This window comes from Narcine bancroftii, chromosome 2 (assembly GCF_036971445.1).
Source record: "Narcine bancroftii isolate sNarBan1 chromosome 2, sNarBan1.hap1, whole genome shotgun sequence".
Taxonomy (NCBI): domain Eukaryota; kingdom Metazoa; phylum Chordata; class Chondrichthyes; order Torpediniformes; family Narcinidae; genus Narcine; species Narcine bancroftii.
Genome location: NC_091470.1, coordinates 359,677,987 through 359,697,730, shown reverse-complemented (window position 1 = coordinate 359,697,730; position 19,744 = coordinate 359,677,987). Strand labels below are relative to the sequence as shown.

Here is a 19,744-nt window from a genome sequence, read left to right as displayed (position 1 = left end):
AAAAATTATGACAAAAATAATACAATTTTTGTGTTTTCTCCCCCCCAAAAAAAGTAGGAAAAAAGACTGTTTAATAAACCTAGATCTTTTAATTAATTAATTGCAGTTTACATAACAATCATAAACCATAACTAATTAGGGTGAGTTGGATGGGGGCGTGGTGGACGCAGCAGGTAAAGACGTAGCCATAAAATCCATGTAGGGTTTCCAAATTTTTCTGGTTGATTTTGTAAATTATACGTTATTCTCTCTAATGGTATACAATTTAATAGTTCCATTTGCCATCTATTTAACCCCATAATATCAACAGATTTCCATGTTATAGCTATAGATTTATTTGTTATTGCTACACTTAAAAACTGATAAATATCTAACTTTAATTGGGAAATATCTCCCAATAAAAATACTCTGGGATCCTTCAAAATTTGCATCTTCAAAACTCATTCCAATAAAATACTTATATTCTTGCAAAACATATCTACTTTTTCACATGGCCAGACTTCATGCAGGAAAGATCCTACTTCTTTATTATATCTAAAACATTGATCAGAACATTTCAAATGAAGTGCATGCAATTTGTATGGAGTACAATATAATTAATGTAAAAAATTAAATTGTACCATTTGATATCTAACATTAATTACATTAATTAAACTTTCATAACATAATTTTGACCATGCTTCGTCTTGAATCTGTATATTTAAATCTTTTTCCCATCTAGATTTGGATTTGAATAAATCCTTTTTCTGAATAGTCTTTTGTAATTTGATATACATATTAGTAATAAATCTTTCAATAAACATTCATTATTAGATATTCAAATAGGCTTTGTTCTGGCAATTTAAAATTCCTCCCTAATTTTCTTTTTAATTATGATTTAAGTTGATAATAAAAATAGTATTATGTGGTAATATTATACTTATCTTTAATTGATCAAAAGTTTAAAAAAATTCCAAAATCAATCCTTTTTTATTAAATTCCACCATTGTACCAAAAATCAAAATAACCATCAAAGAAATTAAAGGATTTTGATTTTATATCATTTTAGCCAACTGATAATTCTTCTTTCCTTTTTCTACATGTTCTCCATTCCATACTTTGAGTATATGCTTCAAATTTGATGGATCCAATTTTTCTTTTAATAATCCCTCATGTCATTTATATAAAATGTGTTCAGAATTACTTTCTCCTCTTTTACTCATTTTAATTTGCACCGATGCAATCTTTTCATCAGTCTGATAACAAGACGACAAAAATCTAAGTTGAGCTGCTTTATAATTTTTAAAATTAGACAATCGAAGTGCCTCTTGATCAAATTTCCGTGTAAATTTTTCCAGTCCCATACAGTGTTTTATCCCTCCAAATAAATCTTCTTACACTTATTTAAATCCTGAAAGAACATTATTGGTCCATGTTACAAGATCAAACCAGCAACCACAAAGAAGGCAGATCACACAGGGGTAAAGATGAACAAAAAAATTTCACCTTCAAACTTTAATTCAAAATCCCCCTTTTATAACAATGCCCACTGGTTACTATGCAAATTTTTAATACAGTGTAAAACTAATAAATTCCCCAGCCTAAATATAACATATGTAATTAAAGTTTAAGTTACATTTCCAACCAGCCCTTAGAAAAAACTTAGACACAAAACACACAAGACTCACAAAACTTCAATCTCAACTGAAGCAAAGATCATAAACTAAGTTCAGTTTGTTTGGCAAACTGAAGTCAAAAGATCTTTGAGAGAGAGAGAGAGAGAGAGCACAAAATTCGAAGTTGTCTTGTGTTGCTTGCAGAGAGAGGAACCACTGGCTTGGCACAGATTCTTCTGGCTGCCTTCGGAATGTTCATCCTTTTTGAAATCCCAACATTCTAAACTGTCCTCCAGGCCATGACTCGTGCTCTGGGCCTTCTTCCACTCCACAGCACCCCCAGTGGTGGTTTATCGTCCAAGTCCAGAAATTTTTAGATCATTTTCTGCATATGCTCAGTCTGTCCCCCACTCTCTCAGCAGTCCACCTTCACCTTGGCTCTCTCAGGCAAATTGTCACTTTTTAACATAAAACCACACAACACATAGGCCAATACACAACACAGAACTCTGTAACAGTCCAAAAGTTGGTAAAGATTGTAAAAGGTATTGTATGCTAGGAAAGATGTTCATCTTCACACAATTAATCCTTTATATTAAAGAAATTGGCATATCTTTCCATTTTAATAAATCTTTTAATTTTCCTCAATGAAGATATGTAGTTTAATTTAAATAAATTATTTACATTCTTATCAACATTAATTCCTAAATATTTAATTGCACCAATCTGCCATTTAAATTTTGACCTTTTCTTAACTTCAAGATAGTCTGTCTCAATAATTGGCATCACTTCACATCAATATTTTATCAATTATTTACTTTGTGACCTGATACTAACCCATACTTCACCAATCAATCATTTATTTTTCGTAATGAGCTTTCAGGATTTGTAATATATATTACATCATCTGCAAAAAGACTAATTTTATGTTCGTTATCATGCATCTTAAGGCCCTCAATCTCATTATCACTTCTAATCACCTCAGCTAAAGGTTCAATAGTTAATGCAAATAAAAAGGAGATAATGGATATCCTTGTCCAGATGATCTTTCCAACAAAAAATATTTTGATGTTTGCCTATTTGTAATCACCTTAGCGTTTAGAGAATTATATAATGCTCATATCCAATTTATAAAATTTGTCAAAATTCCAAAAACCTTCAGTACTTTAAATAAATAATCCCATTCTAATCTATCAAAGGCCTTTTCTGCATCTAAAGCTAAAGCCGCTGATGGTATTTTTCTTTTCTGAGCCATATCTATTAAACAAAAATCTAACAATATTATCCACTGATCTATTTTTTAATAAAACCAGTTTAGTCCATATTAATCAATTTAGGTAAACATTCTATTAGCTATTAGTTTGGACAACATTTTATAATCAGTATTCAATAGTGAAATTGGTTTATATGAAGATGGAAGCAAAGGGTCCTTTTTTTTTGGGAATAACTGTTATTAACGCAGTTTTAAACAACTTGGGTAAGTCCCAAAGATCTTCCATTTGATCTAGCGACCCCATAAATATTGGAATTAATAACTCTTTAAATTCTTTATAAAACTCCAGAGAGAAACCATCCTCCCCTGGAGCCTTATTGTTTGGTAAAGATATCAATATATCATATAATTCTGTAAATGGATTTAATTCTGTCTTCTATGCTTAACTGTGGTAAAGTAATTTTGGACAAATATTTGTCGATTTTATCCCTAGCCTTCAAAGATTCTGATTTGTATAATTTCTTATAGAATTTCATAAACACATCATTAATACCTTGAGTTTTGTAAGTAAATGATCCAAATCTTCTTTTACAGCTACTATTGTTCAACACTTGTTCAGTCTTCAATGGCCATGCTAAAACTTTGTGCTCAATCTCCCAATTCATAATATTTTTGTCAGGTTTGTCTTGTATCCCTCTCTACTCTATATGTTTGTAATGAATTAAGCTTCAGTTTCCTTTGTTCATCATTCCCTCGATTTTGGAATACTTTTTCCATCTTTATTATTTCCTTTTCCAAAGAATTAACTTCAGAGATTCTTTTTTAACCTTAACCATACAACTTATTATTTGTCCTCTTAAATAAGCCTTCTAAGAATCCCATGCCACGAACTTAGTTGTTACAGAATGTACATTCAGGTCCATAAAGTCTGTTGCCTTATAAAGTCAAAAAAATCTTTCCTTTTCAGCAATGTTGCATTGACCTATATTTTGCTCCTCTTCCAGTAAAACTGACATAACTAAAGGTAAATGGTCAGATAATGTCATCACTTAATATTCAATACTATGAACTCTTATGGAGTTGAGAGGCAATTAAAAACATATCTATATGGGAATATGTCATGCCTACAAGAATAAAATGAATAATCTCTAATATCAGGGTTCATCTTCCTCCAACTATCAACAAGTTTCATTCATTCATAAAATTTTCCACATCCTTTGTCACCTTATTTTTAATCATGATACCTCCTGATCTATACAACTTGGAATCAAAATTAAAATCTCCTCCCATAATTATTTTTCCTTTCACATTAGCTAACTGCATAAAAACATCTTGTATAAATTTTCCATCATCTACATATATATTTATCAAGGTCCAATATTCAAAATATATATTGCAATTTATCATCACATACCTCCCCACTTTATCAGTCATTACATTTAATATTTCAATTGCTAAACATTTGTTTATTAATATCGCTGCTCCTCTAGCTTTAGAATTAAATTAACAATACCCCCCCACCCAATCTCTCTTTAGTTTCATTTGTTCTAATTTTGTTGAATAAGTTTCTTGTATAAAAGCCACATCCTCTTTAGTTTTTTTCTATATAATTCAATAACCTTTTTCTCTTTATCAGATTCTGAATTCTATTAATAATACTAATAAATGACAATTTCCCTGCCATTAGACATCAAAATTAAAACCTATATCCCTCCAGTGTCCCCCTCCATCTCCTCATCCAACCCAACCCTCCCCATATAATATCTTGCATCTATAAACAGTCCAGGCTAAGAACCAAAAAAAAGGCAGAAGAAAGATAAGGAAAAACCCCAGAGGCGAGTGATGTTCAAGAGTCTATCACCCTGATCTGTACAGGATGCAAAATTAGTCGCATTAGTGCCCATAATAGCGTGGTGGTTAGTATCACATTCCCCACTAACTCACTCGAAGCATCATACCATCCCTTACTATAAGCTTATCGATAGACCTTTTAATCCATTAACCTTAGCTAGTATATTAGATTACACACAAAATAGGTTAAACCTTCCTCCCCTTTTAAACTCTTTCAAAACTCTATGTATTTTCAGTTACAGCAAAACCTCAGTTATATTATGAATTCAAGTGTACAACCATCTGCTGATCTTTATACCTTTGCTTCATTAGGCTCAGTAAAACATCTATTCCTCCCTCCCGAGACTAATACTTTCAAAACAAAAGCATGGCCTTTTTTTCCCCACAATACATCTTTAATCAGATTAAACTCTTTACTTTTTCAACAAAGCAAAACTTGCATCTGGATTAAAAAAATAATTTCTATTATAAATCAAAGGTGATTTTCTTTTGCTTGTTTCCCGGCCAACTCCAATATATTCTCTCTTACTTCATATCGAAGGAATCTGACAAGTATTACACGGGACTTTTGGTCAGGCTGAGGCTTAGGTCTCAATGCCCTATGGGCTCGTTCTATCTCCAAATCACCTTGGAATGCAGTCTGGTATCCACCGTTGCAGAATTTTTTTCAAGTCTTGACCCTTCATCCTCTTCTTTAAGTCCAACACTCTTGATATTATTCCATCTACTAAAATTTTCCAAAATGTCTATACTTTGCATTAACTGATCATGCTTCTGCTTTCTTCATTTGGTCTTTCAGATTTTGAATGTTAATTTTTCCATCCATTATTTCAAATCTAGTGTCCACCTGTTGTAATAATCTTTCCATCTTATCACCATTCTACCTGACTTCATCAGTTAACACTTCCATGGATTGTCGAAAAAAATCTAACATTTGGTATAATTCACCAGAAGATAAAGAAGCTTCTGCACCTTTTTCTACTCTTTTCTTGTTCTTTGTTTTTCCAGGTCTTCTTGATCACTGGAGCTATGGGTGTCTGGGATTTTAAAAAAAATTTCCTCCATTTTTTTGTGCTCTGCGTATGCGCAACTCCTCGTGCATGTCCAGAGTCACTTCTTCACCCAATGTCAGTGGCCATTGTCGGGGGAGACCTTGTCTAAATGTGTCCAAGGTCTTCCCGGCTTCTGGCCTCTCTCCATTGGATACTACCTTCCTTATGAACAGCTCCAGGATCTTTTCTGAAGGTAGGCCTCTCTTTCGTTTCTTGCACAACAGTAAGTCCTTTATCCTTCTTTGATGGCATTGTTGATGTCTTCTAGGTGTCTTCAGACAAATCTTCTAGGTGTCTTCAGACAAATCTTCTAGGTGTCTTCAGACAAATCTTCTAGGTGTCTTCAGACAAATCTTCTAGGTGTCTTCAGACAAATCTTCTAGGTGTCTTCAGACAAATCTTCTAGGTGTCTTCAGACAAATCTTCTAGGTGTCTTCAGACAAATCTTCTAGGTGTCTTCAGACAAATCTTCTAGGTGTCTTCAGACAAATCTTCTAGGTGTCTTCAGACAAATCTTCTAGGTGTCTTCAGACAAATCTTCTAGGTGTCTTCAGACAAATCTTCTAGGTGTCTTCAGACAAATCTTTCATATATTTTCTGTAATTTTTGGAACTCTTTTTGAGCAACGAGCTATCCTCAATCTTCCAGCACCTCACCCTTGGATGAAGTCATTTTAAATATATTTGTCAGGGCCTCTGCATGTTGTGTACTATCCTCCATCAAGGTCCAAGGGAATATCTTAAAACATAGGATACTACAGCACAGGCCCTTGGCCCGCAATGTACCAACCTATATTTCTTAAAAATACTAAACTGTCCCTACCCTGTAACCCTTTATTTTTGTTCCATCCATGTGTCTGTTTAAGAGTCTCTTAAATGCCTCTAATATTTCAGCTTCCACCACCATCCCTGGCAAAGAATTTCAGACACCCACTACTCTTTTTAAAAAAAACCTTACCCCTGATGTCTCCCCTAAACTTCCCTCCTTTCACTTTGTACACATGTCCATTGATGTTTGCCATTCTTGCCCTAGGAAAAAGGTGCTTGTTATCCAACCCATCTATACCTCTCAATCTTGTAGACCTCTATTAAGTCTCCTCTCAGCCTTCTACACACCAAAGTCCCAGCTCTGGTAACCTTGCCTCATGAGACTCATTTTCCAACCCAGGCATCATTCTGGTAAATCTCCTCTGCAGCCTCTCCATAGTTTTCCATATCCTTCCTAAAATGAGGTGACCAGAAGTAAACACAGTACTCCAAGTGTGGTCTCACCAGAGATTTGCAAAGTTGCAACATGATCTCTTCAATCCCCCTATTAATGAATGAGGTCCCATAGACCTCTTTAACTATCCTATCAAACTGTGCGGCAACCTTGAGGGATGTATGGATTTGCACACCAAGGTCTCTCTGTTCATCCACACTTTCAAGTATCTGACCATTAACCCTGTACTCAGTCTTCTGGTTTGTCCTTCCAAAATGTATCATCTCATCCAGATTGAATTCCATCTGCCACCTTTTTCTCCCAACCTGCATCCTGTCTATATCCTATGCCCCATCCTCGATTTCCTTTATTACCTTTTCAAAAAATTCAATTCAGATTAGTGAGGCACAACCTTCCCTTGACAAAGCCATGCTGACTATCCTCAAGTAGACTGCACTTCTCCAAATATTCATGGCTCCTATCCTTAAGAAAACTCATAGTTTACACACTACTGACACAAGACTCACCAGTTAATAACTCCCAGGATTTTCATTCTCTTTCCCCCCCCCCCCACAAAAGCAAGGGGACCATATTTTCCATTCTCCAATCCATTCACCTCCCCTGTGGCCAAAGAGGACTCAGATCATAGTCCACTGCCCTAGCTATTTCTTCCCCCTACTTCCTACAGCAACCTGGCATATACTCCAGGGACGTTTTGAGAAGATTCAACACTTCCTATTCCTTAATCTCCACATTATCCAGCACACAACCCTGTTCTATTCTGACCTCATCCTGATCCAAGTCCTTTTCTATTGTGAATGCTAAAGTATTCATTTAGGGCCTCTCCATCCTCCTTTCTCTAGGGATATATTGCCTCCTTCATCCTTTAGCGGTCCCAGCTTAGGTCTTGTCATTCTTCATATGCATAGAGCACCTTGTGATTCTCTTTAATCCTACATGCCAAGGCCTTCTCATGCCCCCTTTATGCTCTCCTAAGTCCTTTTTTAAGATCCTTCCTGCTATCATATACTTCTCAAACCCTTCCGGTTTCTTGCTTCCAATATCTAATGTGTACTTCCTTCTTCCCCTTGACTAGCTGCCTCATCCATTTCGTCAACCACAATTTCCTTTTCCGACCATATTTTCTCCCGAACTCAGCATAAGTAGTCCCTAAACTTCCTCCGCATCTGTACTTTCATCTTTGAACATCTATTTCCAATTTACTTTCATTAGTTCCTGCCCCATACCATTGTAATTATCCCTTCCCCAATAAACACTTTTCCATTTTGTCTGCTTTAATTCTTGCCCATAGCAACGGAAAAGCTCGGAGTTGTGGTCGCTCTCACCAAAGTACTCACCTACTGAGAGGCCTTCCACCTGACCAGGTTCATTACCCAGAATTTGATCCAGTATGACCTCTTCTCTCATTGGCTCGTCCACGTACTGTGTCACGAATCCTTCTTGAACACACCTGGCAAATTCAGACCCATCTATCCCTCTTGCTGTCAGGAATTACCAGCCAATATTAGGGAAGTTAAATCTTCCATAACAAAAACCGTGTTTCTCCACATCATTTTAAAATCTGTCTGCTTATTTGCACCTCAATGTCCCAAGGGTTATTTGGGGGCCGCTAGACTACTCCTAATAAAGCGATTGCTTCCTTCCCATTTCTAACTTCCATTCACACTCTCTCAGTAGATACTCCCTCAGCAGCATCCTCCCTTTCTCTGCCCACGATACTATCCCTGACCAATAATGCTAATCCCCCCCCCATACCTCCTATTCTATTCCTTTTTAAACACCTCAACCCCATTACTTGCATCAACCAATCTTGCCCATCCTCCAGTCAAGTCGCTAATGACCACAATATAGTAGTTGATCTTGTCAGGCCCTGGGGATTTGCCATCCCTCTGCAGATTTGCTCCTCCAATTCTTGCTGACTATTGGTAGCTAACAATACAATTCCTTTAAAGTGGTTATACTTTTCCCATTCCTCAGTTCCATCTACAAATCCTCAGCAGAGATGAGCCATCTAGTCTGTCTTTTCTGAACACATCTGCGATATTTTTCCCTGATGTGCAATGCCGCTCCTCCTTTCATCTCTCCCACTCTATAGCATCTGAAACAATGGAACCCCCTCCCCCACCCCCAGAACATTGAGCTGGCCAGCCCTCCCCCTTCTGCAATCAAGTTTCACTAATAGCCATCATGTCAAAATTCCATGTGCCAAGCTTATCTGCTTTTCCTTCAATTCTGCTTTGCATGACAACATTATTTCCACTACACACACCCTTTGATTTCTGTCTTTGTTATATAGTCTTAGCATAATTTTCCTTCTCCAATTCCCTATCTGCTCTGGCACTTTAGTTCCAATCCCCCTGCAAATAGAGTTTAAATCCCTTGGAGCAGTACTAGCTAACCTTCCTGGAAGGATAATAACCCCCTCCAGTTCAGATGTAACCACCATGCAGAGACAGGTGGCACCATCCTTGAAAAATTTCAAAGATCCAGAAATCTGAAGCCCTCCCTCCTATACAATCTCTTTAACCATGTGTTAAGCTACATTACCCTCCTATTTCTAACTTCACTAGCACAATGACATGGGACGCAATCCTGAGATCGCAACCTGTCCTTCAACTTGACACCCAACTCCCCAAACTCTTTGCAGGACCTGATCACCCTTCCTACCCATGCATTTGGTCCCAACATGGACCACACATCGGCCTACTCACCTCAAATATCCCAGACCATAGCTCCTTAGAGGCAAAATACCATCCAGGATTCTCAGTCTCTTCCACAGAATCACTTACTTATCTGCCACTCTTAACAATTGAATTGCCTATCACTACAACTTTCTTCCCTTCCTTTAGCCACAGGGCTAGCTTCTGTGCCAGAGACCTGACCACCATAGCTTGTTCTCGGTAGGTAATTTCCCTCTCAACAGTATCCAAAATAGTATACGTGTTATTGAGGCCAACAACCTTCACAACTGCCCTCACCCACTCCCCCACCTGACAGTCACCCAGTTACCTTCCACCTACTTCAGATGCGATTGCATGCCTGTAACAACCATCTTATCCCTCCTCCTCCTTCCCCCCCCCCCTTTCCCTCAGCCTCTAGAGTTAATACAACTCCTTAAGTTTTTAAGTAGCTGCAGCTGGATGCACCTCACAGAAGAAATCATCAAGGATATGGTTGGCTTCCCTGACTATCCATATTCTGTAAAAGGAGAAAGTCCCTGCCCTGGCTGCAATACCCACAGCCAATTTATTGGTTAAGGGACCAGTGTGAAAGCAAATCAATCAGCACAAGCATCAAATCACATCAGGGATTGACAGCCTCAACTCATACTCACTTCCCTGCCATTACCTGATACCAGCATGCCAATTCTTCTTCTTTGGCTTGGCTTCGCGGACGAAGATTTATGGAGGGGGTAAAAAGTCCACGTCAGCTGCAGGCTCGTTTGTGGCTGACAAGTCCGATGCGGGACAGGCAGACACGGTTGCAGGGGAAAATTGGTTGGTTGGGGTTGGGTGTTGGATTTTTCCTCCTTTGCCTTTTGTCAGTGAGGTGGGCTCTGCGGTCTTCTTCAAAGGAGGTTGCTGCCCGCCAAACTGTGAGGCGCCAAGATGCACGGTTTGAGGCGTTATCAGCCCACTGGCGGTGGTCAATGTGGCAGGCACCAAGAGATTTCTTTAGGCAGTCCTTGTACCTTTTCTTTGGTGCACCTCTGTCACGGTGGCCAGTGGAGAGCTCGCCATATAACACGATCTTGGGAAGGCGATGGCCCTCCATTCTGGAGACGTGACCCACCCAGCACAGCTGGATCTTCAGCAGCGTGGACTCGATGCTGTCGACCTCTGCCATCTCGAGTACTTCGACGTTAGGGATGAAAGCGCTCCAATGGATGTTGAGGATGGAGCGGAGACAACGCAACCTAGTGTCAAAAGGACAAGTTATACCCAGGACAAAAAGGTTGAAGGTAGACTCTCCTATCCCCAGGGATGACGTGTCAGTGTGAAACCAGGTAGTGTCCCAGTTAAAGGTGGTCTGGTGTGAACAACTTCTTTAATCAGAACACTGGCCAATTTACTGGGATACCAGTGTGAAAAGGACTTAAAAAAAAAAAAAAAAGAAAAAAAAACCCCTAACCTGTGCGTTCTTGCTGAATCCTTGTTTCTCAATAAGATTGTCCTTATTTCAATTCCTGTACTACCTCTGCTATCCAAAGTCTCAACATTCCATTCTTGGCCACTTCAACAGGGGTCACTCCAATTAAGCTCCCCTTCCCTTTATTGGCTACAGTTAATTAGCCAATGGAGAAATTTAAACAAGAAATGTAACCTTTACTCTTGCTTTTTGAACATTTCTTGTTGAAAGTCCCACTTTTGCAAGAAAACTCCTAACAAGAAAATAACAAGAACTTGCCTTTCTTGGTGCTTTTTAAATACTTCTCTTCTTGTTCAAAGTTCTGTTCTTGCAGCTGCTAACCAGAAAATATTTGAAATATTTCTGTAATTTTCTTGCAGCATTCTGGTTGTGCGTTTAACTCTATGGACTTGGCAAGGAACAGCCTGCTGACAAATGTGCTCGGTATCTACAGGCACCTATGTGCTCGACCTCCAAAAGGTGAGGAATCATGAAATTCTAATTATGTGTTGCAATCACTAACTAGTCTATTTCTTCAAATATCAGAAACTTATTTTTATTTAGTCCCTACAGTAGAACAATTTAAAAAAAAAAAGAAACATTCAGAATCTATTTCTGACGGTTTAAGAGGCCACATGCTGGAATCTAGCGCAAAAATGAAACACCTGGAAGAATGCAGCAGATTGAGTAGCATATATATGCAAATGATGGTTAAAGTTTCTCGTCAAGATACAAGGTCAACTGTCCAATTGCCGACACCCATTTTTAACAAGTCTAGTGTTTATTGCCAAACCCTAGTTGCTCCTGCGGAACTGGTGGTGAAATTTTGGTGAATGTGCATTTTTTAGGATTTAGACAGTGAATATGAAGGATTATGCAGACAGTATTTGTGGTATTTTTTTCTGTCCTTGGAGATGCCTGTATAGATAGTCCAGATCTCATAAGCACACAAGAGAGTAGGCATCTCTGTTCTCCAGTAGACCAGAAGTTTTGTGCCATGTGTAAAGTCTGAAGATTCTTGAAGGAGCATAAGAGATGGTATTGAGAATCTTGATACCATGTATTGTGAGGACGTAGAAGGCCTGGTTAAGGGATGGAATCACATCACCTCACAAAATATGCACCCACTTGCTACCTAACCTACTTTAGGCACCCAAGTACCCATGAAACTGGATGGAAGCAATTCATCCTTGATCCTAGGTGGCTACCTAGCAAGAACATCTATTAACTTTGGTGGGTTTTTTCTTCCAAAAAGTGTTCCATGCTGTACCACCCTTTGACTATGATGAATTTGATGGCCAAATCAGTTTGGGTTTCTAAATTGGGTGTAAAATTAGCATCAAGATTATGGAATCTATCGTCATGGGCAATTTAGCCTTTATCGCTGTATCAGAATATGCACATTTACATGCTTATCGTAGGAAATGCCACTACGGTTATCCAAATTTAAGTGGAGACGCACAGGAGCCTGCAGATGCTGTTATCTGAAGCTGAGCACAATCTGCTGGAGAAACTCAGCAGGTCAAGCAGCATTGGAGGGAGAAAAAGAATAGTCTACTTATAACCAGTCTCTGTCCCATTCTATTTCTCCCACTAATGCTGCTTGAACCATTGAGTTACTCCAGCAAATTATGTTTAGCATATTGTAATTTAAATTTGAGAGCTTAATTTATGCAGATTGTTACCTCTGGAGGAAATAGAGGTAGGGCAATAAATTTGTGCGTAGAAGGTCATGTTTGACCAATCTTGTTGAATTTTTTGAAGAGGTGACTAGGAATGTTGATGAGGGTAGAGCAGTGGATGTTGTCTATCTGGACTTCAGTCAGGCCTTCAATAAGGTTCCGCATGGGAGGTTAGTTAGGAAGGCTAAGTCTTTGGGTATTAATTTGGAGATAGTCAAATGGATTCAACGGTGGCTAGAAGGAAGATGCCAGAGAGTAGTAGTAGATAATTGTTTGTCGGGATGGAGGCCGGTGACAAGTGGTGTACCTCAGGGTTCGGTATTGGGACCGTTGCTGTTTGTCATATAGATTAATGATCTGGAGGTTGGGGCGGTAAATTGGATTAGTAAATATGCAGATGATGCTAAAATAGGGGGAATGTGGATGATGAAAAGGGTTTTCAAAGATTGTAGAGGGATTTAAACTGCTTAGAGGAGTGGGCAGAAAGATGGCAGATGGAGTTTAATGCTGATAAGTGTGAGGTGGTTCATTTTGGAAAGAATAATCAAAGCAAGACATATGTGGTAAATGGGAGGGTGTTGAAGAATGCAGTGGAGCAGAAAGATCTAGGAATAACGGTGCATTGTTCCCTGAAGGTAGGAGCGCATGTGGATAGGGTGGTGAAGAAGGCCTTTAGTATGCTTGCCTATATAAATCAGTGCATAGAATATAGGAGTTGGGAAATAATGATGAAACTGTACAAGGCATTGGTGAGGCCAAATTTAGAGTACTGTGTGCAGATCTGGTCACTGATTTATAGGAAAGATATTATAGAGTGCCTGGGTTTCAGCATCTGGAATACAAGGAAAGACTGAGCAAATTAGGTATTTATTCCTTGGAACGTAGAAGGCTGAGAGGGGATTTTGTACAGGTGTTTAAGATAATGAGAGGGATAGATAGAGTTGACGTGGTAAGGCTTTTCCCATTGAGAGCAGGAGAGATGGATACAAGAGGTCATGGGTTGAGAGTTGACGGGCAAAGGTTTAGGAGTAACATGAGGGGGAACTTCTTTTCTCAGAGAGTGGTTACTGTGTGGAATGGGTTTCCGGGAAAGGTGGTGGAGGCAGGGTCAATGTTGTCATTTAAGAAAGAGTTGGATAAGTATATGGATTGGAGGGGGATGGAGGGATATGGGCAGAGTGCTGGTAAGTGGGATTAGAGGAGGGTGCTTGGATCAGTGCGGACTAGAAGGGCCAAATTGGCCTGTTTCCGTGCTGTAATTGTTATATGGTTATAATTAGCAAAAGAGAATTATTGTAAAACATTCTAATTTTCCAACTGACATTTTAATCAATAAGCTTTCTTTATCTCTATACAATGGTGAGCCTTGGAATTAAGAGTTCATCCAATCTAATATTTAGAATGTTTAAATTAAGGTAACATTTGTATAGCTTTTGAACTGAGTTAATTTTTACTGCAGGATTTGAAAAATATTTTCCAAACAAATCCAAAAGAACAAGTGAATCCAAAGGATCACCAAATGAGGCAAAAGGTATTGTATGAGGTTTACTGATATCATATTCTAATTTATGTTCATTCAGAATTAATTCTGCATGCATTTAGAATTTTCATGAGTATAAACTAACAGGAAAAGTGGCACTGTCTTCACTTGTGTAGAAATTATCTCTTGGATAGACGGTATACATTTTGGAAACCCTTTCTGAGCAGCCAATGAAGTGTCTTTCACAAGTTCATATCCATGCTGCAGGATGACCTAACCAGCTCAACATGGAAACTGAACTGAGTCACTATCTTTATTCATGGATGTATTTTTTCAGAATCAAAGTCTGCAAATTCTCAGCGTCTTGGGACCAATGGTTCTGGTGGTGGAAGTGGAGGAAAGAAAGGAGGCCGAAAGGATGAATCCACCTGGTGGGCCAGATTACAGAAGGTACCTTAGCTGAATTTTAACCTTACAAGTTTAAATTCCCAGACTTCCAAGACTTTCATTAAATTAAAAATAAAATATTATAGTTTTGGAAACATTCAGTAGATCGGGCAGCATCTATTGAGCAAAGAATAAATTAATATTGTACATAACTAAGTAATTTCAGCATTTTATCTCCATGGTGACCCTGCCATAAGACCATAGGCATTTGAGCAAAATTATGCCATTCAACCCATCAAGCCTGCTATTCAAATCATGGTTGATTTTTCCACTCAACCCCATTCTCCTGTTTTCTCCCTGTGCCCAATCAGAGATCTTTTCCTAGTTCTGATGGAGAATTTTCAAATAGAAAAGGCTTGTTTCTCAATTCACAGTAGTTCCTGACCTGACAGTCTTCTCTGCTTTTATTTAACATTGGGGAGATTTAATCTGATTGAATTTTATTGATTTGCAACATGAGCTTTTAAAATTCTGTACTAGAATGTGTGATGGTGGTGATCCAATTAATTTATTATGTATCTCTCTTTGACCTCAGAAATGATAGTCAGCCAGGTTCTTGAATTATTTATTGATAGAGAAATATGTATGTAAATGATGGTATTTGATGGTGCTTGATACAACATTTCTCAAGTGTTTTTGTAAAAAAATTAGATCTAATTTAATCAATTTGACATTAGTGCCTTGTGTCGTTTCACCAAGTCAAAGGTCCAGAGCATTGAGTAAAACTTATTGAGTGGAACTTCAAGACTGAATTCAATTTTGAATACCTGTAGTACTTGAAATCAAAATTTAAGGAGCGTGTATTAGTTTAACTTCCTATGCTTCAGCAAAGTAGATATTTATCTCATAGAAACACTGCATCTGAAGTTGTAATAATGTATGATCTACAATATTTACATCATGTGCGATTTGATAACTTTTTACTTTCTAGGGTGATATTCCATGGGACGATAAGGAATTTCGATTTTATTTTCTCGGAGGAGCAGCATTTTGGGCGACTGTCACTTATTACATTTTCTTCAGGAATGTTGGTAGAGAAGTTACGTGGAAGGACTTTGTCAATAATTACCTTTCTAAAGGAATAGTAAGTGTTTAGTTATTGTGCGTGCCTGACAATTGTAAAATTAGTTGTGTATAATTTATATACTGATGTTCTCCAGTCTGTCAAATGCAGTTTCAAAATGAGTTGTAGTTTCTTTAATCTGAAATTCTAGATTGTCATAGCAGGCTTTGTGATTTTGTAGATAGCATGTTAAAATGTTTGTAATCTCCAAGTCAGCCCTTCACTTTTTGACATCATGTTCCAGATTCTTTGCAATAATTGGAGTACCCAAATGTGCTGACAAAACTTAGCAGATCAAGCACATGGCACGTGACCTGCTGAATTTCTCCAGCACATTTGTGTATTCCCCAGCCTCTACGGCCTTTCTTGTTTAGCGTTATGTAATTGGAACTGCACCTCACTGGAACATATAAAACATTGTTAAGCATTTCAAGAACACTATTGACAGTAACAACATTAATGTTTTTTAGACTGCAATGACAGGAAGAGTACTGAAAAAATTAACATAATTACTGCCTGTATGGGCACTGGGCGCCTTTTTAGACCTCAAGTATCTGAGTGCAACAGTCCTGGTGGTTGGAAGTGCAGTCGAGTGGATGATCGTCCACAAATTTTTCCAGTACGATTTACACTGCAGGCTTCCTCCAAAATGTTGTAGGGGTCCTGCAGGATGAATTGTGGTGCAGGAATTGACTCAAAATTCCTCCACATTCCTTTTCAGACTGCCCTTGTCGTGGCAAAATTCCTTGATTTTTGCCATTAAATGCCTGCAGTCTAAAAACCGTAAATGATTTACTTTGTTGAGAGTAACTACATTTTGAGTTTCACTAAGCCTTCAATAGCTTTGTTGGATTTACTTAAGGTTGAAGATTCTTGTATCATTCCTAGAAAATAGCTGCTTTTTCATTGGGCTTTTCCAATTGTCTATTCAGGACAGTCTTGTTTGTTTCTTTATCTTTACTATTCACAAAGATCTTCAACCTGTCTGTCTAAATCCATCATCCCACCTTGTCTGAAGTCTGCCGCAATCATCCCACTGCAGAAGAAGAATGTAATCAATGACTACCATCTGGTAAAATTTACATTAGTCATCAGTTTGCCAAAAGGGGAAATAGGTCTACAGTGGATGCCATCGCCACTGTTCTTCACACTGCACTGACTCACCTTGAATACCAGGGGAGCTATGTGAGGATGCTTTTTTAGACTTAATTTCTGCCTTTAGCACTGTCATCCTGGGCAGTCTGGTTACAAAACTTGCTGAATTAGGATTTTCTCAATCTATATTTGTCTCTGGATTAAGGATTTTGTAACAAACAGCTCCCAGACTGTTAATATTGGCACTCACTTCTCCTCTACACTTATTCTCAGAACTGGCTCCCCACTAAGGTGAGCCCCATCATGCCCAAGATTGTGCCTCCACATTATCTACCAACATCATCATCAAGTTTGCAGATGGCATGACTGTGGTTGGTCTTGTTTCAAGAGGAGATGAGACAGCCTACAGGGATGAAGTCCAAAGACTGACAGTGTGGTGTTCAGAGAACAATCTTGTCTTGAACTCCTCAAAAACAAAAGAACTTGCAGTAGATTTCAGGAGGAACAGTGCAGTTCCAGACCCATGATACATCAAGGGGGACTTTGTGGAAAAGGTCACTGTTCTCTGGTTTCTTGCTGAAGAACTGTCCTGGACCACCAATACCATCACAGTAGTTAAAAAGGCACAACCACGACTCCATGTCCTGAGGGTTCTCAGGGAAATCAAACTGCAGGAGGAACTGTTGGTGTCCTATTGCTGCTCCATCAAGAGTGTGCTGGTCTAATGCATTCTTACTTGGTTTGCTAGATGCTCGACAGCAGACAAAATCTACAGAGGGTCATCAGTACGGCCCAGAAGATTAGTGGTTGCTCACTTTGGAGGATTTATTCAGCTCTCGCTGCCTTAGTAAAGCAGCCAACATCCTAAAAGACCCGTACCACCCTGGTCATCTGTTTGACCTGCTGCACTCCGGTCCATTAAATTATGGACAGACAGACAAAAGCAGTTTTTACCCTAGAGCCATATGTGAACCGAACACTGCCAAACATTGATTATTTGTATTGTTTTATTATTAACGTTTTTATATCTTATTTGGTGTATGTGTGCTCTGTCAGGATGTGTATTCAATTTTGTTGTTCTTGTGCAATACCAATAAAAGGTCATCTTGGTGTCTGGGCATTTGAGATTCATTAATTTTAATGATCTTTATTTTAATTTAGTTGCTTTTGAGTTCTGATGTGGGTTGTGTTCTCAACAGATCAGGTGACCTTGGAGACAGATGCTCAATTCCAAAGATTTTTAGATCCTGGAATTGTTCCTCTTCATTGGTGGACACCACTATTTAAGAAAGGAAGGAGAGAGAAAATTAGGATCTATTTGTCTGTTACCTAACATCAGTGGTGTAGAAAATCCTGGAATCTAAAGTAACAACAAAAGAATAATAGGATTGAGCAGAACCAATGTGGTAAAAGGAAAAATCATCTTCGACTAATCTTTTGGAGCTCTTTGAGGCTCTGACTTGTGGATTATTTGGATTTTTAAGGTTATTAACCACTCGATGCTTTCTTTTGGCAGGTTGACAGGTTGGAAGTAGTAAACAAACGCTATGTTCGAGTCGTTTTTGCTCCAGATAAATTCACTATGGATGGGGTAAGTGTGTTTATGAAATATTCTAATTGGAACATTATTATGAATTAACTTGTGCTCTAATACTTATTAAATTAAATTTGTTACTGAGCCACAGGAGATGAAACAATGGGTGACCAAAAATCTTGGTCAAAGAGAAAGTTTTGTGCAATGTCTTCAAGATGTACAGAGGGATGGAGGTGGTATAAGAAACAAAGTAGAGATCTTTGGCCTAGAAAATGGTGTTGCCGCTGAAGGGAAGAGAATTGATAATGTGTAAGAAATCGTTATTGGTGGGGTTGCCAGAGTCTAATGACATCATGTCAGTAGGTAGACAAAGCCCCTGTTAAGGATCTGCTTGGAAAACTTAGCAGCTACTGATGTTCATCTGAGATCCACCTATTTAGCTCTTGTTTGTGGGCCGGTGGGCCTCCATTGCCCTCCCCCCCCCCCCTACTCACCCCCTCCCAGACCACCATTTTAATCAGGTGCCTACCTACATTGTTTGCCCTGCTGAGTTTCTCCAACATTGTGTTTTAAGTACTGGTGTTCTGCTGGATTTTGTAGATAGTCTGATATAAGTGTGTGTCTCCTCACCCTTCATTCCATAGTGCAAATTGGCTCAGTGATCAGTTCAATCACCCTATCACAGAAGGTATGGATAAAGCAGAAAAAAACTTCTATTCTGAGCTTGGAGAAAACTTTTTTTTTGCATCCCAGAGATAGAATAATTTATTCTCCTATGTGACTTCACTGCTGTGCTTAGAAATTATGTCCTCTGGATAGATTGGGAGGTTGAACTCCATTGGTGTTCTCCTGTGGACAGAGCTGGGATAGCCAACACTATTTTGTTAAAGAAACAATTGAAATACTGTATATACTCGTGTAAAAGTTCAATTTTGTAGACCATCTTTAATGTTAAATTTATGGGGTTAACCATTACATGGATCCTACTTTTGAGGGGCTGAAGTTCACATTAGAATCCAAAATACCATATCAGTAGCAGGTCCAAATGATTTCTAAACGAATAATGAACAAAAACAGCAAAGAATTAAAGTGATAGTATAGAGTCTGCGCTTCAAAACACACCTACTATAGGGGAGGTTGCAATAGGCGAGCGACCGGGGCTGAGGAGTGAGCTCGCAACTGGGGTATCGGGACCTCTGGCCTGCAGGCGGCCAGAACTGAGGTGAGAGACTACGGTCCTTTTTTTTTTTTTTACACGAGATATGGAAAATTCCAGATTTTTTTCGTCAAAATTAAGGGGTTGGCTTTTGCTTGAGATTGACTTCATGTAAAAGCCAACCTCGTGACAGCACTCCTATTCAGGTACTCACACCTGTGAGGTTG

At 38.5% G+C, this 19,744-nt stretch overlaps 1 protein-coding gene across 2 annotated transcripts in view; it reads left to right on the top strand.

The window, feature by feature from the left end:
- afg3l2 (AFG3-like AAA ATPase 2) overlaps positions 1-19,744 on the top strand; it is a 62,606-nt gene that overhangs the window by 9,292 nt on the left and 33,570 nt on the right. For both annotated transcript variants that reach the window (XM_069922437.1, XM_069922436.1), the window contains exons 2-6: positions 11,441-11,540; positions 14,202-14,273; positions 14,560-14,672; positions 15,601-15,753; positions 18,344-18,418. In XM_069922437.1, the coding sequence (XP_069778538.1) occupies positions 11,441-11,540; positions 14,202-14,273; positions 14,560-14,672; positions 15,601-15,753; positions 18,344-18,418 (513 nt within the window). The remainder of the gene's footprint in view (positions 1-11,440; positions 11,541-14,201; positions 14,274-14,559; positions 14,673-15,600; positions 15,754-18,343; positions 18,419-19,744) is intronic.